Genomic DNA, 24,513 nt, shown 5'->3' on the forward strand with positions numbered 1-24,513 from the left:
GCATGCCAGGCCTCCCCGTCCATCACCATCTCCCGGAGTTCACTCAGACTCATGTCCATCAAGTCATTGATGCCATCCAGCCATCTCATCCTCTGTCGTCCCCTTCTCCTCCTGCCCTCAATCTTTCCAAGCTCAGAGTCTTTTCAAATGAGTCAGTTCTTCAAATCGGGTGGCCAAAGTACTGGAGTTTCAACTTCAATATCAGTTCTTCCAATGAACACCCAGGACGACCTCTTTAGGATGGACTGGTTGGATCTCCTTGCAGTCCAAGGGACTCTCAAGAGTCTTCCAACACCACAGTTCAAAAGCATCAATTCTTCTGTGCCTGGCTTTCTTTATAATCAAACTATCACATCCATTTTGTTCTTTTGCTGCTACTGCTGCTAAGCTGCTTCAGTCGTGTCCGACTCTATGCCACCTCATAGACGGCAGCCCACTAGGCTCCTCGGTCCCTGGGATTCTCTAGGCAAGAATACTGGAGTGGGTTGCCATTTCCTTCTCCAATGCATGAAAGTGAAAAGTGAAAGTGAAATCGTTCAGTCGTGCCCAACTCTTAGCGACCCCATGGACTGCAGCCTACCAGCCTCCTCTGTACATGGGATTTTCCAGGCAAGAGTACTGGAGTAGGTTGCCATTGCCTTCTTCATCCATACATGACCACTGGAAAAACCATAGCCTTGACTAGATGGACCTTTGTTGACAAAGTAATGTCTCGGCTTTTTAATATGCTATCTAGGTTGGTCATAACTTTCCTTCCAAGCAGTAAGCATCTTTTAATTTCATGGCTGCAATCACCATCTGCAGTGATTTTGGAGCCCGAAAAAAAAAAAAGTCAGCCACTGTTTCCACTGCTTCCCTATATATTTGCCATGAAGTGATGGGACCAGATGCCATGATCTTCGTTTTCTGAATGTTGAGATTTAAGCTAACTTTTTCACTCTCCTCTTTCACTTTCATCAAGAGGCTTTTTAGTTCCTCTTCACTTTCTGCTGTAAGGGTGGTGTCATCTGCATATCTGAGGTTATTGATATTTCTCCCAGCAATCTTGATTCCAACTTGTGCTTCTTCCAGCCCAGCGTTTCTCATGATGTACTCTGCATAGAAGTTAAAAAAGCAGGCTGACAATATTCAGCCTTGACGTACTCCTTTTCCTATTTGGAACCAGTCTGTTGTTCCATGTCCAGTTCTAACTTGCTTCCTGACCTGTATACAGGTTTCTCAAGGGGCAGGTCAGGTGGTCTGGTATGCCCATCTCTTTCATAATTTTCCACAGTTTATTGTGATCCACACAGTCAAAGGCTTTGGCATAGTCAATGAAGCAGAAATAGATGTTTTTCTGGAACTCTCTTGCTTTTTCTATGACCCAGCAGATGTTGGCAATTTGATCTCTGGTTCCTCTGCCTTTTCTAAAACCAGCTTGAACATCTATAATATTCTTTCAGCTTTGCATATAAAGTGTTTGTTGCATGGGACATACTTGTACCACCCTCCTAAGGATCACTTTATTGTAGACAAGATCATACTAGAAACTTACTATTCACTATTTGCTCTGTATATGACAAAATTCTCCATAGTCTGTTCTCATTGTAAAGCTTATTTAACCAGAAAGGACTTTCCTTTACTGACGAAGGATAACATATTGATAGCAGTATTAAACTTATTTTCAGGATAAATAGTTTTTCTAGGTATAATGGCAATTGTTTTTCTGGATGCAATAAATTCTGTTAATCTAGCAGATCAGGGGAATGGAACCATCAAATATTTTAGTAATCAGAATAACAGAAAAGTAAATTTGTTGTATATGGAGATTACCAGTTAATATTCAGAATATAATTTAAAAACATACAAAAGATATATTGGACATTGGTGGTGGTGGTTGAGTCATTAAGTCATGTCCGTGTGAACTGTAGCCTACCAGGCTCCTCTGTCCATAGGATATCTCAGGCAAGAATTCTGGAATGTGCTGCCTTTTGTTTCTGTAGGGGATCTTTCTGACCCAGAGATCAAACCCATATCTCCTGCATTGCAGTCAGATTCTTTACTGCTGAGCCACCAGGGAAGCCCTACATTGGCATTAATTTGCCTTTAGAAACACGAAGTTTGCATTTATCTGCCAGTAGTTAAGCTGGCTACTAAATAGACTTGTGCCATTTGATAGCAGTGTTTCTTCCATCTCTGAGGCTGCTCTGCAAAGCTACAGGGGATAAGCCACAGCTCTTGTACTTCTTTTTCTCTTAGTGTGAGGGTATAGAAATAAATGTCATTCAACACTCCCTTAAACTAATCTCAATGTTTTTTTTTTTTCCCACTTTAGGTGATTGCATTTCCGTGAGATTATAATGTACCAAGAAAATTAAAACTAACTCAAGAAGGATGGAAGAGTATGTTCCAAATTCCAATTTATTATTTTATATATATATATATATGAAATGACTTATATTAAATTTCTGTGTATTATTTACCCTAGCTGTGTAACAAATTACTCTAAAACTTAGCGACTTAAAATATAAATGTTTATTATTTCACATAGTTTCTGAAGTTCAGGAATTTGGGAGTAGCTTGGTTATATGGTCAAGAATTGAGGAGCAGCTTAGTGGGATGGTTCTGTTTTGGGGTTTCTTATAAGTCGAAGTTGGTCAGGGCTGCAGTCATCTGAAGACTTGACTGGGGCTAGGGTATCCAGTCCAAGATGGCTCGTTTACAGAGTTGGCAAGTTGATGCTGTCTTTTGTCAAGAGGCCTTAGTTCCTCACTCTCATGAGACTTTTCATAGGGCTTCTGAAGTATCCTCATGACAAGGCATCTGGATTCCCACAGAGTGAGATTTGAGAAAATGATAGAGAAACTTTAATGTCTCAAAATCACCTAGCCTTGGAAGCCACAATATCCTTTTGGTTATGTAAGTTAGTCCTATTCAGTGTGGGGAAGACTGCAGAGGGGCATGAGTACAAGAAAGTGAGGCTCGTGTGGGCCACCTTGAGAATGGCTGCTCCATTCCATGTTTTGCTAACTGAAACGGAGCAGGGCCCTGTAGGGCTCCCAGGCAAGGAGGCCTTTCTGTCTCCCATTTCTTGTAGGCAAGACTCCAGCATTATAACTTTCTGTGAGTTCCAAAGGGCAGATTTGAACAGTTGCTAATCAAGGGTGTATGTGCTAAGTTGCTTCAGTCATATCCCACTCTTTGCGACCCCATGGACTGTAGCCCGCCAGGCTCCTCTGTCCATGGGGATTCTTGCCGGCGACGGAATGAAACACCAACACTGCAGAGTGGTTTAAATCTTATATTTTAACACTTGCTTCTTACAGCTGCTTTATTTTATATCTTTTGCACAACCCCCTACAGGGCAAGCTGCCAAGCACTATGATTCAGAGACTATACAGTGCGCAGGCGCAGGGCGAGATAACCTTTACCTTGGCTTATTTACTGCAGCTAAGACTTTGTTTTGGGAACTTCCTTATCAACTTAGAATCCGTTTTGTCCCAAGGTCTGTTCCTTTTGAGGAATCAGAGAAACATCCTTGTGTGCAAGCAATGTTCTTTTCCCATGGGAACAAATAGGATTTTTAGCTGAACATCTCATTTGCAAGAATGCTCAGCCCTGGTTGACAGTCTCGTTAGCAAGCACTTCTCAATCTTCCTTAAACCTAGTTCCCTACACTGGGCAGAACATCTCGTTTGCAAAAATGTCCAGCCCTGGTTGAGAGTCTCGTTTGCAAGCACTTCTCAACCTTCTTTAAACCTAGTTCCCTACAGATTCTCCAGGCAAGAATACTGAAGTGGGGTGCCATTTCCTTTTCCAGGGGATCTTCCCTACCCAGGGATCGAACCAGCACCTCTTATGTCTCCTGCATTGGCAGGTGGGTTCTTTACCACAGGAGTCACCTGGGAAGCTAATCAAGGGAAAGTGAAAATGAAAAGTAGCCCAGTCCTGTCTGACTCTGCAACCCCATGGACTATACAGTTCATGGAATTCTCCAGGCCAGAATACTGGAGTGGGTAGCCTTTCCCTTCTCCAGGGGACCTTCCCAAATCAGGGACAGAACCCAGGTCTCCCACATTGCAGGTGGATTCTTTAGTAACTAAGTTATCAGGGAAGCCCAATCAATTCATCTTGCCAAATCACCAGAGGCAAGATGAAAGGGACAAGAGAAGCTCATCAAGATTAGAAGACCCACCACCTAAAATGAGATTAAGGAAGTGCAAGCTCTGCCCACACTCTAATCTTGTTAGAGACCCCACATTTGACCCTCATCAAATTCTCTAGGGTTGGGACTCTTGGTTTTTTGAGACAGAACATGGTTTTAGGTTCCTCTTTGCCTGGTAGAGCAATAAAGCTAGCTATCCTTTTCTCCACCCCAAACTCTGTCTCCAGGATTTGATTTGGCACCCGGTGTACAGAGAGGCTCAGCTTTCAGTTAACATAACCATGAGACAATTTTGGTTAGCATCTGAAAATGTTGCTAGAAAAAAAGTGTATTTGGCTCAAGTTCAAATTGGTTGAGCATAGTCAAATAGCAGAGGGTCCACATCTTTAATAAACAGTGAGTTGCTTTTCTCTGGGAAGTCGGAATGTTACTGGGGGTTATTAAGCAGAATCATCTGCAAAGTACTTCCATTCATTCTCTTGAGTATATGGCAAAATGGACTTTACAGGAACCCATCTACATGCTGCCTGTGTTTTTGGATTTAAGTGATTTTAAACATCTGATGGTTGACTTATTTTTTCCTTCCTTCTTTCTTTAGAGGTCAACTGGAAGCCTCAAATCTTCCTCCAGAAGATTGGCCTTCTGAAGTGACGGTGTCAGTGACAGGAGAACCACCTAATACTTCTGTAGAAGAAAAGGAAGAAACAGATAAAGAAGCAGTCATAGAAATCAGCCCAGAAATCATGAAGCCGCTATCCATTCTAGACGTGCTGAGGATCTCTGCAGTTCTGGAGGACACCACAGACCAGCTCTCCATTCTAAACTATATCATGCCAGTTCAGTATGAAAAAAGACAAAGCATCAGCATGGTATATATATTCACCATTACTTAATTTTTGCTTTCTCTTTATTTCTCCATCATTTGCAGTACCTATGCCATTCAATTCAACTTGGGCAATAGCACCTTCTAGTCAGGTAAAGGGCTACAGTAATTATCTAAGATATGTACTCTCAGCTAATGGAGTGAAATAGACATAGTTCACGGTACATCTCACAAAATATCCTTTTCTCCTGATATGTTGGCGTTATTCTAAAAAGTCCATAGATAAGTCAGTATAAATACAATATATATACTGAGGAGATAAATAATTGTGTTTTCTTGTCTTGTATTGGTATTTGTCAGCTGGCAACCCACCCCAGTATTCTTGCCTAGAGAATCCCCATGGACAGAGGAGCCTGGCGGGCTATAGTTCATGGGGTTGCAAAGAGTTGGACTGAGCGATTAAGCACAACAGCACAAAAGCTAACTGAACACCAGGGGGAGGAAATTCAACTGGACCCTGTCAACATTTCTTTTATCTAAAATGACTTTGTCATTGCGAAATATGTTGCAGTCTGCTTTTCTCAATATCCAGCTGCATTATTGCACTAGCCATTACATTTTCCATGATGTTATGGATTCCTCCCTCAAAGCACCACTGAGTTATCAAAAAACTCAACTTGATAGTGAGCAAAATCTTTCATAAATTCTTAAGCCCTTAAACCAGAAACAATTTTTAAGTACAAATTTTATTACATTTTATTTTAAGTACATATTTATTAAGTTTAACACAATTATATAATTTGTACAGATTATATCTGATTCTGTGATAAATGCAACTTGCTATAAAAATGAGAGGGTAAATTAATTTTCATGTCTAATAGAAAAGAAGCCCATATTTACTGTGACTAGAAAATTAAATTTCCTTCTAATTGCCCCTTACAATTTTATAATTATTATTATTATTATTACTACTGCTATATGTATAAACGGGATTCACAAAACTTTTATTAGGGTTTTAAAAGTGGATTTGAAGTTACAGGATCATTATGGTTGAATTGTGCAATAAGCAATTCATTTCACTTTCTCAGTCTTAGTTTTCTCATTTATGAATTGTGGTGGAGTTTTAACTAAATGAGCCCTTCTAATACTAACATTCTATGAGTTTTAGGGTGATTTTAAAACATTAATGGGTATTATAGGAATTTTGCAACAAATTAGTTTCCTTATTAATTTATGAAAAGCAAAGACATCTGGAAACCCAAGAACTAAACCTTTCAGTGCACTTAAAATTAGTCTAATTCTTAAATTGTTTGTTAACAGATAGTACAGAAGAGACACTAACCTCACTAAATATCTTCAGTTAACAAGATAAAGTTTTCTCAATGATATTTACGTCAGGCTTTAAAAAGGGTACTTTTCCATCATAGAAACTCAAGAGAGAAAGAAAAACACAAATTTATAAACAACATTCAGTAGTGGTCACCATTCCAGTACATAAAAGAACAAAACTTCTCCAGTTTTAATCTGGTTTATGATCTTCACCCACAAAATTTTCTGACATGACAGAGAGAGGCCCTCCTTATGATTTTATAGAAATATAAACAGTAAAGGTTTATACTCTTATTCTGATTAATAGAGCTTAAAAGCCCCTTTCAGAATATGTTAGTTATATAACTTTTACGAATGTGACTCTTTAAAATAATTTTTCATTTTATAGTATTATAGTTGTTCTAACTCATAAATTTTTACAGTACCATTGCCCTGCATAAGATAAATATTTAAAAACCTTATGGTACTGATGTGGATGTTTTCCTTCTTTAAAAGCTTCACATTGTTGAGCTTTACAGTAACAACACTGGGATGAAAATTTAGTTAGCATTGTCCCTCTTCCACAACCATTTTTATAGCTAAAGAATCATGGAATGGAATTATGAAAAACACACTAATGTACTAAGTTCTACCAGAAGTAGGAGTAATTGATCTGAACTTTGGAAAGAGCTCCCTTGCAGGGAATACTGTTCTTATTTTTTCCCTTAGAATCTAACACCCTCCCGTACAAGGAGGTGAATGGACCAGAATATTTAGCTAGTTCCTTCAAGTTCTCTTCTAAAAACTCATATTTATTTCTAGTAATCTGTTCATCAGGCCATTTGACACATTTGCTTCCTTTTCCAGATGCCTGAGCACAAAGGTAGAGGAATGATGGTTAGGGTGATCAGAAAAAACAAACTTTCCAGGCCTTATGTTTCCCATTCCCTCCCTAGATTGGAAAATCTAGAGTAATAACCATCCACATACTTAAAGCTTTCTTTATGCATAAGGCATCTGGTCCCATCACTTCATGGGAAATAGATGGGGAGACAGTGACAACAGTGTCAGACTTTTGTTTTTTGGGCTCCAAAATCACTGCAGATGGTGACTGCAGCCATGAAATTAAAAGATGCTTACTCCTTGGAAGGAAAGTTATGACCAACCTAGATAGCATATTGAAAAGCAGAGACATTACTTTGCCAGCAAAGGTCCATCTAGTCAAGACTATGGTTTTTCCAGTGGTCATGTATGGATGTGAGAGTTGGACTGTGAAGAAAGCTGAGCACCAAAGAATTGATGCTTTTGAACTGTAGTGTTGGAGAAGACTCTTGAGAGTCCCTTGGACTGCAAGGAGATCCAACCAGTCCATTCTGAAGGAGATCAACCCTGGGATTTCTTTGGAAGGAATGATGCTAAAGCTGAAACTCCAGTACTTTGGCCACCTCATGTGAAGAGTTGACTCATTGGAAAAGACTCTGATGCTGGGAGGGATTGGGGGCAGGAGAAGAAGGGGACGACAGAGGATGAGATGGTTGGATGCCATCACTGACTCGATGGACGTGGGTTTGGATGAACTCCGGGAGTTGGTGATGGACAGGGAGGCCTGGTGTGCTGCGATTCATGGGGTTGCAAATAGTCGGACATGACTGAGCGACTGAACTGACTGAACTGAAGTTTCAATTTAATTGTTGGAATTCTATGGTTTCTGTTCTCTTTTTAGTCAGTCATATCAATTTTAATTGAAAGTATTTTAAAATTTAATTATTATTTAATGTAGCATTTTGTTTTATACTTGCATATGTATGTTTTCCTCAGATCTGAATCTTTCCTTGCTGTTGATAAAGGAAAAATGCTGTTGAGTCTGTGTTTATTAATCTTTATTGATAGTTTTTTTTAACTAATCTAAGTTTAGCTAAGGAAGACCTAGGCTTTTATGCAAATAAAACTCTTCTTTGCATAGGATCAGCTCAAGAATTTAAGTACTCATATCAAATGTTGAACGTATATTGGTCTGTGTAGTGTTCTAAATGCACTTTTTCTTTCTTTTTCTCCTTCCTTCCTTTTTTTGTTTCATCAATAACGCAAGATGGCAAGTACTATTATTATCCCTATTTTATCAATAGGAAAATAGAGGCATAGAGATATTAAATAGTTACCTAAAGTCAATGTGGTTTAGTAACAGGGCCAGGATTTAAACAAGGGAGTCTGGTTTCAGAGTCTCATATGAGCTGCATAACCACTCTGTTATATGGTTTCCCATTGGCTCAAGGTTTTAGCCACAGATTAAATAGGAATCATCAATTGAAAGATGTATCCTGTCCCAGTTGAAAGATGGTAATGCTTACCTCTTACTATTCAAGTTTGGGTCTGAAAAATAATTTTTTTTGGCTTTTCCCCACGTGAACTTCGAAATCTATACCACACCACTAAATACACTATTGGCTCCTACTCTTTGGTGTGATTCTCTTTTAATTCTTGTGCCCTCCATATATCCATGGGTTCCACATCTGCAGATTCAAGCAACCATGGGTCAAAAATATTCAGAAAAAAATTCCAGTAAGTTCTCAAAAGCATAACTTGAATTTGCTGTGTGCTGGCAGCTATATACATAATATTTACATTGTTTTAGTATTATAGGTCATCTAGAGATGATTTAAAGTATAATGAGAGGATGTAAACAGCTTATATACAAATACTATGCCATTTTACATAAGGGACTTCAGGATCTGTGGAGTTTGGTCTCCTTGAGGGCTGGGTCGGGGGTGTGGTGGTGGATCAGACCAATCCTCCGCAGTTACCAAGGGATGACTATATTTCAGATTCATGTGTTCAGCGAACATTTGAGTCTTTGCTGTACCCTGGATATTGTTCTAAACAATGGGATTATAAAGATGGCCACATTTATTTAATATTATCTTGTTCCAAAAAGAATTTGAGGTGCACCAAAATCTGTAAGATACTGTCCCTTTCCTCATGGAATTTATAATTTAATGGAGATATTTATACAAATAGTTACAAGTGGTAAATGTCTGCTAATAGAGGTGTTTCACAGAGAATTGTGTCTTTGGTCATAGTCTTAAAGTTCACCAGTCTGGGGAATGACAGAGAGTGGGAATGTTGTCTAAAGGCAGGAAGACACAAAACAGCAGAGCATGCAGTTTGATGTGGCTGAAGAAGAGGATAATTTTCTGGTACTGATATTACAAGAGGTTTAAAATGTAGGAAGAGGCCCTCATATAGCATTGTTTCTTTTTGTTTTAAAAATCTGTCTTAACATGAACATCATTTATTGTTTTTAGAAAGATAACAAAGAAATGCATTCAGAAGGAAGAAGCTCAGAAAAAGTTCCACTGGCATCAGAACCCTCAAAAATATCCAGTCCACTGGTACATAAAGAAGAACCCAAGTTGCCAGAAATCAGACAAGGGGGCCAGTTTAACAAAGTGCAAGATCTTATCTTCAAAAAACCCACAAGGCAGACCATAATGAATACAGAGACACTGAAGAAAATTCAGATTGATAGGTAAGGAAGAAGAGCACATTTGGAAATGTGAGAATGTATTTCTAGATGGATGAAGAGTAAGTACAGGGGTGGCTGACTGCTCTCTTCTCTTAATGGATTGGTCATTATATCCAAGTGACTGCAGATAATAGAATTAGCCAAGGGCTATCTAGGGGGAAGTGTGGTACAATTAAAAGTATTAATATGGTGGTATATGGTTGGGTAAGTTATTGAGCCTTTGTTTACAGTTTTAAAAAATGAGAATAATGATAACTTTGAAGGGAAGTATCAGCCAGTGCTTGGTAGAGATTGGTGGCTATTATGATGCTTTATTCTTTAGTAAGAGATAGATACTATCAAAGTAGTCAAATTTTAAACTGTTTTAATCCTGAGGATTTCTTAAGCAGTCTCAGTTTCCATTCTTAATGCTCAATTTTTCATTGTCAACTGGCTTGTTGACAAAGAATCCTGTTAAGTTTAAAAGAAAGTATAACATTTTGATAGTAATTTTTGGTAAATAAGGGTCTATAACGATTACCCAGGGCCACTAGCCAAATCCAGCCTGTAGTCTGTTTTTTGAAAATAAAGTTTACTGGAACACAACATCGCCCATTTTATATATTGTCTATGACTGCTTTGATGGGATAAAAGCAGAGTCAAGTAGTTTCAACACAAAGTTTATGTCCTGCAAAACCAAAAACATTTACTATTTGTCCAATTACAGAAAAACTCGCTGACCCCTGCTTTAGACCCTCACCAGAGGGTATCATCTCTTGTTATAAATAATCTGGTTTCACATTTGCATCCCTTAAAGATGGTGTCCTGTTTATAAGCTGCTAGTTAATGTCCTTTCATTCTCAGTGTGTGGGATCATAGTTTTTCAATTGATATGACTTCATTGTATTTATTTTCTCAATATAGTTATTGAATTTTTTTGTGTGAACTATTGGTAATAATTATGTAAAACAGTAAGTATACTTCTTGTGATTCTATATCAAAACATTAAATAACAGTATTTAAAATTCTCTACCTAGGAGAAAATACTCAATGGACTAAGAGTCAATAATCTGAATTAAATAGTTCTAGCTCTTTTTCAAGCTAGTTCTGTGAACTTGGGCAAGGAAGGCATTTAATCTTCCTGAGTCTGGAGTCACTCATCTCTAAAATGTATTGTATTAGCTCTTTATACAAAATTTTTTTAATGATTTAACTTTTTCAAATTATAAAATATTTCAACAATGCAGAAAAATGTGAAGAATAAAATTATTAATCCTTATGTATATAACCACCAAATCTTAACATTTTACATGATAGCTTTAAGAGTTTTTTTTTCCAAATAAAATATGTCAGGTACAATTGAAGACTGATTCTATTCCCCTCACCCTTCCCCCAAATAGTTCTTCTGAATTTGTTGTTTATTGTTCTCTTGTATATGTTGTGATACTTTTATTAGGTATGTAAGTATTTTATTTAAATGATACATATAGGTGGCTCAGATGGTAAAGAGTCTGCCTGCAATATGGGAGACCTGGGTTCGATCCCTGGGTCAGGAAGATCCCCTGGAGAAGGAAAATGGCAACTCACTCCAGTATTCTTGCCTGGAGAATTCCATGGACAGAGGAGCCTGCTGGGCTACAGTCCATGGGGTCACAGAGAGTCGGACATGACTGAGTGACTAACTTTCACGTTCACGTTCATAGTTTTACATGTTCTTAAATGTTGTATACACAATATCATGCTGTACATTCCAGGTCCGTTAGTCTTCAGTATGTAAACTTTTTCCGGTTAAGGAGTTTCTCTTTTTGGCTAAGAGTTGTTGTTTGTTTTTAAATGATGTGATGATCATTTGGCTTTTTTCTCCTTTTGTCCTTATTAATGTGATGATTTCCATTAGTAGATTTTCTAATACTAAACTATTTCTGCCTTCCAAGAATAATTCAAATTTAGTTATGATGGTCCTTCTGAGTCTTAACTTGTGTGATTTTTGTAGCTCTTTGTGAATGTGGGGAAATATACCTCACTGATTCATCTTACATTTCTCCTTATAGGCAATTTTTGAGTGATGTAATTACAGAAACTATGGAGGAGTTGCAAGAAGAAGGCACTTTCACCAGTCTCCTGAAAGCTTTGGGCAAAGAGAGGGAAAGCAAAATGCATTTCTATGATATCATTGCCAGGTGAGAGTAACTTTAGGTTTATTTGCTTTGTTGCCTTTTAAAGTGCTATAAAACTCTTACTGGAAGTCTTAGATTTCTAAAGCAAATCAAGTTTTTGCTTTTAAGGGGAGATAACTAGGAGTCAGAAAGTTGGGTTCTGTTTGGAGTTCTGCTGGAACAATAGCTCAATTTCTGGGCTTCAGTTATCTGTATCTATAATATATATAGTACAATATATGTACTACACAGATGAGTAGTGCATAATCTATGGTTTGTTTTGGCAATGACAATCTCAAGATTCTAGTTAGCAGGATTTCTCGAGATGTTACTTAATGATAAGATTTTGTTGTTGTTGTTGTTATTGTTGTTGCTATATAGACTGAATGTTTGTGCTCCTCTAACCTCAGTTTTTGGAATCCCAACCTCCAGAGTGATGGTTTTAGGAGGTTGGACGTCTTTGGTCAGTGAGTAGGTCTTAAGGATGGAGCCCTCATCTGTGGGATTAGTGCCCTGATAAACAAGACCCAGGAGAGCTGTCTTCCTCTTCTGTCATGTAGATACAAACGAAAATGGGCAGTTGTGAACCAGGTGGCAGGTTCTCAGCAGACACTGAGTTGGATGATACCCGGATAGACTTAATAGCCTCCAGAACTGTGAGCAATGAATTTCTCTGTTTATAAGCCTTCCAACCTATGATATTTTTATTATGGCAGCTCAAGCTAAGATAGGTATTATTATTTTTTTTTATTGTATTGTTCTGTTATTTTGTTTTAAACCTAAATAAGGGGATTTCTGGAGATAAGCAGAATTCTGTTTCTGAGGGCAAACAGAAACAACATAAAATAGTTAAATTCTCATTCAGCCAGAACTGAGTTTAAATTCTGCTCTGCCATTTAAACTCATTCTGCTCTGTGACTATGGCAAGTGTGTGAGTCTGTATCTTCTTAGAGACAGATGACAAGATGAGATTATTAATGTAAAGATTTTTATCAGGGAAACCCTTATGTGAGAGAAAATGGGGAGGGAGCCTTTGGACTCAATGCTAGACTCACCGTAAGTGAAGGAGAGGGAAGGTTGGGTGGATGAGACCACCCTGCAATCTAAGGATGATTTGGCAAGGTCAGCAGGCAGTCCTTGAGCGAAAGTCAAGCATCAGAAGAGTCCAGAGTCTCCTAGGGAGGGATGGCCTTATCCCTGCCACCCTCAAAACTTGGCTGGGAGCAGTCTGTGGGAAGGATTGCCTCAGAGCACAAACAGTGGAGGAATTCAGAGTCGAGAGCTTGGACCCTTGTTTGCTTACATTGCCTGTACTAGGAGGTCTAGGGGCACATTCTCAGGCCCTCTGCAGCAAGTTACCTCAACTCTCTATGTGCATTTTCCTCATCTGTAAAACGGGAGTGATGACAGAGATTATGTCCTTAGATTTGCTTAGAGGTGCTCGGAATAGAAAAGATTCATCTTTTTCCTCTTCCTGTTCCTCCTCTTCTTAGCTTGTTCTCAGCAGCAGCAATTTTAGATACCACACTGATAAGCCAGAAAATCCTCTTCCAGTTTACTACAATCACAATCTTTTTTAAAAATAAAGTGTTTTTTTAATTGAAGGATAATTGCTTTATAGAATTATGCTGTTTTCTGTCAAACCTCAACATGAAGCAGCCATAGGTATACATATATACCCTCCCTTTTGAAACTCCGTCCCATCTCCCTCCCCATCCCACCCCTCTAGGTTGATACAGAGCCCCTGTTTGAGTTTCCTGAGCCATACAGCAAATTCTCAGCTATCTATTTTATATATGGTAATATAAATTTCCATGTTAGTCTTTCCATACATCTCACCCTCTCCTCCCCTCTCCACATGTCCATAAGTCTATTCTGTATGTCTGTTTCTACATTGTTGCCCTATAAATAAAATTTTCAGTACCATTTTTCTAGTTTCTGTATATATGTATTAGAAGATGGTATTTATCTTTCTCTTTCTGATTCACTTCACTCTGCATATGAGTTCTAGGTTCATCCACCTCATTAGAACTGACTCAAATGTGTTTCTTTTTATGGCTGAGTAAATTCCATTATGTGTATGTACCACAGCTTCTTTATCCATTCATCTGTCGATGGACATCTAGGTTGCTTTCATGTTCTAGCTGTTGTAAATAGTGCTGCAATGAACAATGGGATACTTGTGTCTCTTTCAATTTTTGTTTCCTCAGGGTATATGCCTAGGAGTAGGATTGCTGGGTCATATGGTGTTTTTATTCCTAGTTATTTAAGGAATCTCCATGCCGTCTTCCATAATGGCTGTATTAATTTACATTCCCACCAACAGTGCCAGAGCATTTCCTTTTCTCCACACGCTCTCCAGCATTTATTGTTTGTAGACTTTTTGATGAGGGCCATTCTGACTGATGTGAGGTGATATCTGATTGTAGCCTTGATTTGTATTTCTCTAATAATGAATGCTGGAGAAGACTCTTGCGAGTTCCTTGGACTGCAAGGAGATCCAACCAGTCCATCCTAAGACCAGTCCTGGGTGTTCATTGGAGGGACTGATGCTGAGGCTGAAACTGCAGTACTTTGGCCATCTCATGCGAAGAGTTGACTCATTGGAAAAGACCCTGATGCTGGGAGGGATTCGGGGCAGGAGGATAAGGGGACAACAGAGGATGAGATGGCTGGATGGCATCACCGACTTGATGCACATGAGTTAGGTTGAACTCTGGGGGTTGGTAATAGACAGAGAGGCCTGGGGTGCTTCGATTCATGGGGTCGCAAAGAGTCAGACATGACTGAATGACTGAACTGAATAATGAATGATGTTAAGCATCTTTTCATGTGTTTGTTAGCCAACTGTATATCTTCTTTGGAGAAATGTCTGTTTAGGTCTTTTTCCCACTTTTTGATTGGGTTGTTTGTTTTTCTGGTATTGAGTTGTATGAGCTGTTTGTATATTTTGGAAGTTAATCCTTTGTCAGTTGTTTCATTTGCTATTATTTTCTCCCATTCTGAGGGTCGTCTTTTCACCTTGCTTATAGCTTCCTTTGCTGTGCAAAAACTTTTAAGTTTAATCAGGTCCCACTTGTTTACTTTTGTTTTTATTTCCATTACTCTAGGAGGTAGGTCATAGAGGATCTTACTTTGATTTATGTCAAGTGTTCTGCCTATGTTTTCCTCTAATAAGAGTTTTATAGTTTCTGGTCTTACATTTAGGTCTTTATTCCATTTTGAGTTTATCTTTGTGTATGTTGTTAGGAAGTGTTTTAATTTCATTCTTTTACATGTAGCTGGCCAATTTTCCCAGCACCATTTATTGAAGAGGCTGTCTTTGCCCCATGGTATATTTTTGCCTCCTTTGTCAAAAATAAGGTACCCATAGGTGCATAGGTTTATTTCTGGGCTTTCTATCTTGTTGCATTGGTCTATATTTCTGTTTTTGTGCCAGCACCATACTGTCTTGATGTCTGTAGGTTTGTAGTATTATCTGAAGTCAGGAAGGTTGATTCCTCTAGCTCCATTCTTCTTTCTCAAGACTACTTTGGCTATTCGGGTTCTTTTGTGTTCCCATATGAATTGTGAAATTTTTTGTTCTAGTTACATGAAAAATGCCATTGGTAATTTCATAGGGATCACACTGAATCTGTAGATTGTGTTTGGCAGTACAGTCATTTTTATAATATTGATTCTCCCTACCCAGGAACATGGAATATCTCTCCATCTCTTTATGTCATCTTTGATTTCTTTCATTTGTGTCATAATATTCTGTGTACAATTCTTTTGTCTACTTAGGTAGGTTTATTCCTAGATATTTACTTCTTTTTGTTCCAATGGTGAATGGGATTGATTCGTAATTTCTCTTTCTGATTTTTCATTGTTAGTATATAGGATTGCAAGTGATTTCTGTGTATTGATTTTGTATCCTGCAACTTTTCTAAATTCACTGATTAGCTTAGTAATTTTCTGATGCTGTCTTTAAGATTTTCTATGTACAGTATCATATCATCTGCAAACAGTGAGAGCTTTACTTCTTCTTTTCCTATCTGGATTCTTTTTTTTCTTTTTCTTCTCTGATTGCTTGTAGCTAGCACTTCCAGAACTATGTTGAATAATGGTGGTGAAAGTGGACACCCGTGTCTTGTTCCTGATCTTAGGGGCAATGCTTTTAGTTTTTCACCATTGAGAATAATGTTTGCTGTAGGCTTATTATTTATGGCCTTTACTATGTTGAGGTCGGTCCTTCTATGTCCATTTTTTGAAGAGTTTTAATTCTAAATGGGTGCCAAATTTTGTCAAAGGCTTTTTCTGCATCTATTGAGATTGTCATATAATTTTTATCTTTCAATTTGTTAATATAGTGTATCACATTGATTGATTTGAGTATATTGAAGAATCCTTGCATCCCTGGAATAAACCCAGTTTGATCATAGTGTATGAGCTTTTTGATGTGTTTGCTAAAATTTTGCTGAGAATTTTTGCATCTATGTTCATCAGTGACATTGGCCTATAGTTTCCTTTTTTTGGTTTGTCTTTGTCTGGTTTGGGTATCAGAGTGATGGTGGCCTCATAGAATGAGTTTGGAAGTGTTCCTTCCTCTGCAATTTTTTGAGTTTTAGAAGGATAGGCATTAGCTCTTCTCTAAGTTTGATAGAATTTGCCTGTGAAGTCATCTGGTTCTGGGCTTTTGTTTTTGGGGAGATTTTTGATCACGGCTTCAATTTCAGTGCTTGTAATTGGGTTATTCATAATTTCTATTTCTTCCTGGTTCAGTCTTGGCAGGCTGAACTTTTCTAAGAATCTGTCCATTTCTTCCAGGTTACCCATTTTATTGCCATATAGTTGTTCATGAAGTGAAGTGAAGTGAAATCGCTCAGTCGTGTCTGACTCTTTGCGACTCCATGGACTATAGCCTGCCAGGCTCCTCAGTCCATGGGATTTTCCAGGCAAGAGTCCTGGAGTGGGTTGCCATTTCCTTCTCCAGGGGATCTTCCCGACCCAGGGATCGAACCTGGGTCTCCCACTTTGTAGGCAGACGCTTTATCATCTGAGCCACCAGGGAAGCCCATAATAGCCTCTTATCCTTTGTTTTTCTGCATTGTCTGATGTAACCTCTCCTTTTTAATTTCTAATTTTGTTGATTTGATTCTTTCTTTTTTTCTTGATGAGTCTGGCTAAAGGTTTGTCAATTTTGTTTATCTTCTCAAAGAACCAGCTTTTAGTTTTATTAATCTTTACTATTGTTTCTTTCATTTCTTTTTTATTTATTTCTGCTTGGGTGTTTATGTATTTCTTTCTACTAATTTAGGTTTTTTTCCTTCTTTTTCCAGTTGTTTTAGGTGTACAGTTAGGTTTTTCAATGTTTTTCTTGTTTCTTGAGGTAGGATTGTATTGCTATAAACTTCCCTCTTAGAACTGCTTTTGCTGCATCCCATAGGTTTTGAGTTGTTGTGTTTTAATTATCATTTGTTTCTAGAAATTTTTTTATTTCCCTTTTGGTTTCTTCAGTAACCTGGTGGTTATTTAGAAGTGTGTTGTTTAGTCTCCATGTTTTTGTGTGTCTTACACTTTTTTTTCTTGTAATTGATATCTAGTCTCATAGCATTGTGGTTGGAAAAGATGCTTGATATGATTTCAGTTTTCTTAAATTTGCTGAGGTTTGATTTGTGACCCAAGATGTGGTCTACCCTGGAAAATGTTCCATGTGCACTTGAGAAGAAGGTGTATTCTTCTGCATTTGGATGGAATGTCCTGAAGGTGTCAATAAGATTCATCTCATCTAATGTATCATTTAAGGCTTGTGTTTCCTTATTCATTTTCTGTTTTGATGATCTGTCCATTGGTGTGAGTGGGCTGTTAAAATCTCCTACTTATTATCATGTTACTGTCAATTTCTCCTTTTATGTCTGTTAGTGTTTGTCTTATGTATTGAGGTGCTCCTATGTTGGGTGCATCAGTTCAGTTCAGTTCAGTCGCTCAGTCATGTCTGACTCTTTGCGACCCCATGAATCGCAGCATGCCAGGCCTCCCTGTCCATCACCAACTCCCGGAGTTCACTCAGACTCACATCCATCGAGTCAGTGATGCCATCCAGCCATCTCATCCTCTGTCGTCCCCTTCTCCTCCTGCCCCCAATCCTTCCCAGCATCAGAGTCTTTTCCAATGAGTCAGCTTTTCACATGAGGTGGCCAAAGTACTGGAGTTTCAGCTTTAGCTTCATCCCTTCCAAAGAAATCCCAGGGCTGATCTCCTTCAGAATGGACTGGTTGGATCTCCTTGCCGTCCAAGGGACTCTCAAGAGTCTTCTCCAACACCACAGTTCAAAAGCATCAATTCTTCGGCGCTCAGCATAGATAGTTACAATTGTTATGTCTTTCTCTTGGATTGATCCCTTGATCATTATGTAGTGTCCTTCCGTATCTCTGGTAATCTTCTTTATTTTAAGGTCTATTTTGTCTGATATGAGGATTGCTACTTCAGCTTTCTTTTGCTTCCTATTTGCATGAAATACACTTTTTCCATCCTCTCACTTTCAGGCTATATGTGTCTTGAGGTCTGAAGTGGGTTTCTTGTAGACAACATATATATGGGTCTTGTTTTTGTCTCCATTCAGCCAGTCTGTGTCTTTTGGTTGAAGTGTTTAATCCATTTACATTTAAGGTAATTATTGATATATATGTTCCTATTGCCATTTTCTAATTGTTTGGGGTTGATTTTGTAGATCTTTTTTCTTCTGTTGTATTTTTTGATTATATAAGTCCCTTTAACATTTGTTGTAAAGCTGGTTTGATGGTACTGAATTCTCTTAACTTTTGCTTGTTGGAAAAGCTTTTTATTTCTCCATCAATTTTGAATGAGATCCTTGCCACGTACAGTAATCTTGGTTGTAGATTTTTCCCTTTCAGTACTTTAAATATATCCTACAATTCCCTTCTGGCCTGCAGAGTTTCTGCTGAAAGATCAGCTGTTAAGCATATGGGGTTTCCCTTCTATGTTACATCTTGCTTCTCCCTTGCTGCTTTTAATATTCTTTGTGTTTAGTCTTTGTTAGTTTGATTAGTATGTGTCTTGGCTTGTTTCTCCTTGGATTTATCCTGTATGGGACTCTTTGTGCCTCTTGGACTTGATTGACTATTTCCTTTTCCATGTTGGGGAACTTTTCAACTATAATGTCTTCAAAAATTTTCTCATACCCTTTCTTTTTCTTTTCTTCTTCTAGTACCCCTATAATTTGAATGTTGGTGCACTTGATATAGTCCCGGAGGTCTCTGAGACTGTCCTCAGCTCTTTTCATTCTTTTTACTTTATTCGGCTCTTCAGAAGTTATTTCCACCATTTTATCTTCCAGCTCACTCATTCTTCTGCTTCAGATATTCTGCTATTGATTCCTTTTAGAGTATTTTTAATTTCAGTAATTGTGTAGTTTGTCTCTGTATATGTATTCTTTAATTCTTCTAGGTCTTTGTTAATTGATTCTTGCATTTTCTCCATTTTGTTTTCAAGGTTTTTGATCATCTTTACTATCATTATTCTGAATTCTTTTTCAAGTAGTTTGCCTATTTCCTCTTCATTTATTTGGACTTTTGTGTTTCTAGTTTGTTCCTTCATTTGAGCAGTATTTCTCTGCCTTTTCATTTTTTTTCTGTTATTGTGTGCCGGGGTCCAGCCACCTGGACCGGGTCTTGTATTCAAGTGGTTTCCTTTCTGTGAGTTCTCACTATTTGATGCTCCCTAGGGTTAGTTCTCTGGTAGACCGGGGTCTTGGAGTCACTGCTCCCACTCTAAAGGCTCAGGGCTTGATCACTTGACAAATCCTCCCTCCTGAGCCCAGCATGGAATGTGGGGTTCTTCCCTGCTTTGAGGTTCTGAGCCAGAACCTGGTGGGGGTATGGACAGCAGCCTCTGGACTGACCAGCCCCTCAGACCACTCCAGCACTTTCTGGTGTTAGGAAAGCTGTCTCCGGGTCCTGTCACCATGTACACTGAAGCCAATCTATGGACACTGGGAGGAGGCAAGAAACTTGCTTTGGAAGCTTCAGCAATCAGCATTTGAGAAACTCCTCTCCATTTTAGCACCATCTCCAGGACACAGAGCTGAGAGACAGTGCAAACTGCAGCACAGTGAGAGAGCAAAGGGAGAGCAAAATCACAGTCTTTTTGAAAATGTTACTGAAATTTTGCTCCATGATCCAGTACCATGAGCATCACCTGAGACCTTGGTACAGTTGCAAATTCCACTGAATGAATTAGAATCTTGGATAGAGCCCAGGAATCTGTTTTTTAGCCTCCAGGTGAACCTGTGTACACTGAATTTTGAGAAGCACTTCTCTAAAATACAAATTATCCTTATTTTCTCTAGGGAGGAAAATGGAAGAAAGAAGATAAAATCTCTTCAAAAACAGTTGCTTAATGTCAAAAAAGAAAGGCAAGTTGAAGTACAGGTAAGAATTATCTGGACAATGCCAAAAGTTACTGGGTTGATAACAGCTAAGTAGAAGTCATCTTTTTCAAGCAAAAAAAGAAGTTATGTATAAGAAATTGTTGTTTTCCATGGGTTGCCTTTAATATTTATATTAAAAATAAAAGGATAGCAGATATTTGATGGAATGCACAAACATGTCCAGAATCGAACTTTGAGAGACTCTAATCCTCTGGTGCTCTTAATCTGTTCTTACCCCTCCCAACCAATCCAACCATATCACCCACTCCTTCCTTCCAGAAGACCTTGTCTCAGGTATAGTCCTAGGTAGTACCTTAAGCACATCACATACTCCTTACAAGGCTTCTTTGGTGGCCCAGATGGTAAAGAATCTACCTGCAATGAGGGAGACCTGGTTTCAGTCCCTGGGTTGGGAAGATCCCCTGGAGGAGGGCATGGCAACCCACTCCAGTATTCTTGCCTGGAGAATCCCCATGGACAGAGAAGCCTGGTGGGCTACAGTCCATGGGGTAGCAAAGGGTCGGACACAACTTAGTGACTAAGCACAACACAAATACTCCTTACACCTAATGGTTAGTGTTAATAATGTCATTTGTATTATATTTCAACTGCAGAGTGGATTTATTGAGCTTTTCTGGTCATTAGAGCCTTACCTTATGTCTAATTTACCTGTATAAGAAAATGCATCCCAAGTTTTAAGCAAGTACTTACAAAACTGTGTTTGGGCAGTTAGAAATTAGTACCATGACTATTAGAATTAAGAGAGTTACTAAGTATGGCCTGATATATCAGCTTTTCATTGCCTAGCTATTTGGACAAGCTTATACTTCAGATATAGGAATCTTCTTATCTCCTACAAAGAAGTTAGAAGAATATTAGGAAAATATATTTGGAAGAATTGTCTAAAGAAGGTCACTAGCCTTTCTTCTGAGGTATTTATTATCTTTAGGTCTTCTGACTTGCTTAGCATCCTCTCTTATTTTCTATTATCAGTTTTAAGGTACCTTTGTTATCAATTTTTACTTCATTATCCCTATTAACCCTCTGTTTATAGCTTACGCTCTTTGAAAACCATTTTTGCACCACCGTCACCTCCAAAAACTTTATAAAAACTGGTGTACACTTAGGCTTTCTCTCTAATGAATAGAATTTTTCAGAAGTTTCTTAACTTTTTTCCCGCAAAAACTTTACCATTATTTAAAAGTTCCTCTTGTATTCCTTGAGTATTAAAAAAAAAAAGATATATTAATGTCCTTTTAAGACTCCAAACCAAATAGTATCAAAAGAGACCTCAGCTTTGGCCTCTGCCAATCAAGTCCCCTATGCTACAACCCCCTTTTTTCTCTTTTCTTTACGTTATATTGTTGACAATATAATTTTTCCAACAAGTAACACTTGCTTGTGAAACTTACCTTCTTGGATTGCAGTCTTAGCCGTTACATTCAGGCGCAGTGAAACTAAAGTAGAATATCACTCAGATATTTTGATCATCAGAAAAGGAGTAAAACCAGGACTAGAAGGCTGAAGGCAAACCTTGAACAAAAAACAACTGGCAAGATGAAATCAAGTAAAATCTCTAGAGTTACTGAAGAACCAGTGGTCAAGTCAAGGTTGGAAAACAAGAAGACAGGAAGTAACTGCATACGGGAGAACTGTGGGTCAGAAAATGATGACAGCAATTAAGGTGGCAGGCTTGAGTGTATGAAAGTATGTGTGTAGATCACTGGAATGTGAGGGAATAATTGAGTTATGAAGCTTCCTACTGAAAGTGAAGAGGAACTTAAGAGTCTCTTGATGAAGGTGAAAGAGGAGAGTGAAAAACTTGGCTTAAAACTCAACATTCAAAAAACAAAGATCATGGCATCCAGTCCCATCACTTCATGGCAAATAGACGGGGAAAAATTGGAAACAGTTTCAGATTTCATTTTCTTGGGCTCCAAAATCAATGTGGACAGTGACTGCAGCTACGAAATTAAAAGATGCTTACTCCTTGGAGGAAAAGCTATGACAAACCTAGACAATATATTTTAAAAAGCAGGGATATTACTTTGCCAACAAAGGTCTATATAGTCAAAGCTATGTTTTTTCCAGTGGTCATGTATGGATGTGAGAGTTGGACCATAAAGAAGCTGAAGAATTGATGCTTTTGAACTGTGGTGTTGGAGAATACTCTTGAGAGTCCCTTGGACAGAAGGAGATAAAACCAGTCAATCCTAAAAGAATCAATCCTGAATATTCATTGGAAAGACTGATGCTGAAGCCAAAGCTTTAATACTTTGACTACCTGATGTGAAGAGCCGACTCGTTGGAAAAAAAACCCTGTTGCTAAGAAAGATTCAGGGCAAGAGGTGAAAGGGTGAGATGGTTGGATGGCATTATCAACTCAATGGACGTGAGTTTGAGAAAACTCAGGAGATGGTGAAGGACAGAGAAGCCTGGTGTGCTATAGTTCATGGGGTCGGAAAGAGTTGGAACAACTTAGCAACGGAATAACAACAACAACCTCTAGTGAAACCGTTGAAGACATTTAGGTCTTTGTAATTCTCAACTTACAAGATTTTTCTAGCCAGAATCAGGACTTTAGTTTCACTTTGCTTCCTAGAGTCAGTATAGTTCAGTTCAGTTCAGTCGCTTAGTCGTGTCCAACTCTGCAACACCATGGACTGCAGCACGCCAGGCCTCTCCATCACCAACTCCCAGAGTTTACTCAAACTCATGTCCATTGAATCAGTGATGCCATCCAACCATCTCATCCTCTGTTGTCCCCTTCTTCTCCTGACTTAAATCTTTTCCAGCATCAGGGTTTTTTCAAATGAGTCAGTTCTTTGCATCAGGTGGCCAAAGTATTGGAGTTTCAGCTTCAGTATCAGTCTTTCCAATGAATATTCAGGACTGATTTCCTTTAGGATGGATCAGTTGGATCTCCTACCTGTCCAAGGGACTCTCAAGAGTCTTCTCCAACACCACAGTTCCAAAGCATCAATTTTTCCACTCTCAGCTTTCTTTATAGTCCAATTCTCACATCCACACATGACTCCTGGAAAAACCATAGCTTTGACTAGATGGACCTTTCTTGGCAAAGTAATGTCTCTACTTTTTAATATACTATCTAGGTTGGTCCATAGCTTTTTTTCCAAGGAGCAATCATCTTTTAATTTCATGGCTGCAGTCACCATCTGCAGTGATTTTGGAGCCCCCCAAAATAAAGTCTGTCACTGTTTCCATTGTTTCCTCATCTATTTACCATGAAGTGATGGGACCAGATACCATGATCTTACTTTTCTGAAAGTTGAGTTTTAAGCCAGCTTTTCACTCTCTTCTTTCACTTTCATCAAGAGGCTTTTTAGTTCCTCTTCACTTTCTGCCATAAGGGTGGTACTATCTGCATATCTGAGGTTATTGATATTTCTCCTGGAAATCTTGATTCCAGCTTGTGCTTCATCCAGCCGTGTTTCTCATGATGTATTCTGCATATTAGTTCAATAAGCAGGGTGACAATATACAGCCTTGACGTACTCCTTTTCCTATTTGGAACCAGTCTGTTGTTCCATGTCCAGTTCTAACTGTTGCTTCCTGACCTACATATAGGTTTCTCAAGAGGGGTAGGTCAGGTGGTCTGGTATTCCCGTCTCTTTCAGAATTTTCCACAGTTTGTGGTGATCCACACAGTCAAAGGCTTTGGCATAGTCAATAAAGCAGAAATAGATTTTTTCCTGGAATTCGCTTGCTTTGTTGATGGTCCAATGGATGTTGGCAATTTGATCTCTGGTTCCTCTGCCTTTTCTCAATCCAGCTTGAACATCTGGAAGTTGACAGTTCACTTGATGTTAAAGCCTGGCTTGTAAAATTTTGAGCATTACTTTACTAGTGTATGAGATGAGTGCAGTTGTGCAGTAGTTTGAATGTTCTTTGGCATTGCCTTTCTTTGGGATTGGAATGAAAACTGACCTTTTCCAGTCTGGTGGCCACTGCTGAGTTTTCCAAATTTGCTGGTATATTGAGTGCAGCACTTTCACAGCATCATCTTTCAGGATTTGAAATAGCTCAACTGGAATTTCATCAACTCCACTAGCTTTGTTCGTAGTGAGGCCCACTTGACTTTGCATTCCAGGATGCCTGGTTATAGGTGAGTGATCACACCATCGTGATTAT

At 38.6% G+C, this 24,513-nt stretch overlaps 1 protein-coding gene across 4 annotated transcripts in view; it reads left to right on the forward strand.

Moving 5' to 3' along the window:
• The window catches only part of IQCG (IQ motif containing G), a 46,739-nt gene that overhangs the window by 3,012 nt on the left and 19,214 nt on the right, over nt 1-24,513 (forward strand). For all 4 annotated transcript variants that reach the window (XM_012096171.4, XM_060419138.1, XM_004002997.5 and 1 more), the window contains 5 exons: nt 2,315-2,381; nt 4,743-5,013; nt 9,578-9,801; nt 11,829-11,957; nt 20,281-20,362. In XM_012096171.4, the coding sequence (XP_011951561.2) occupies nt 2,374-2,381; nt 4,743-5,013; nt 9,578-9,801; nt 11,829-11,957; nt 20,281-20,362 (714 nt within the window). In that variant the 5' untranslated portion in view covers nt 2,315-2,373. The remainder of the gene's footprint in view (nt 1-2,314; nt 2,382-4,742; nt 5,014-9,577; nt 9,802-11,828; nt 11,958-20,280; nt 20,363-24,513) is intronic.

The sequence above is a fragment of the Ovis aries genome, chromosome 1, assembly GCF_016772045.2.
Source record: "Ovis aries strain OAR_USU_Benz2616 breed Rambouillet chromosome 1, ARS-UI_Ramb_v3.0, whole genome shotgun sequence".
Lineage (NCBI taxonomy): Eukaryota > Metazoa > Chordata > Mammalia > Artiodactyla > Bovidae > Ovis > Ovis aries.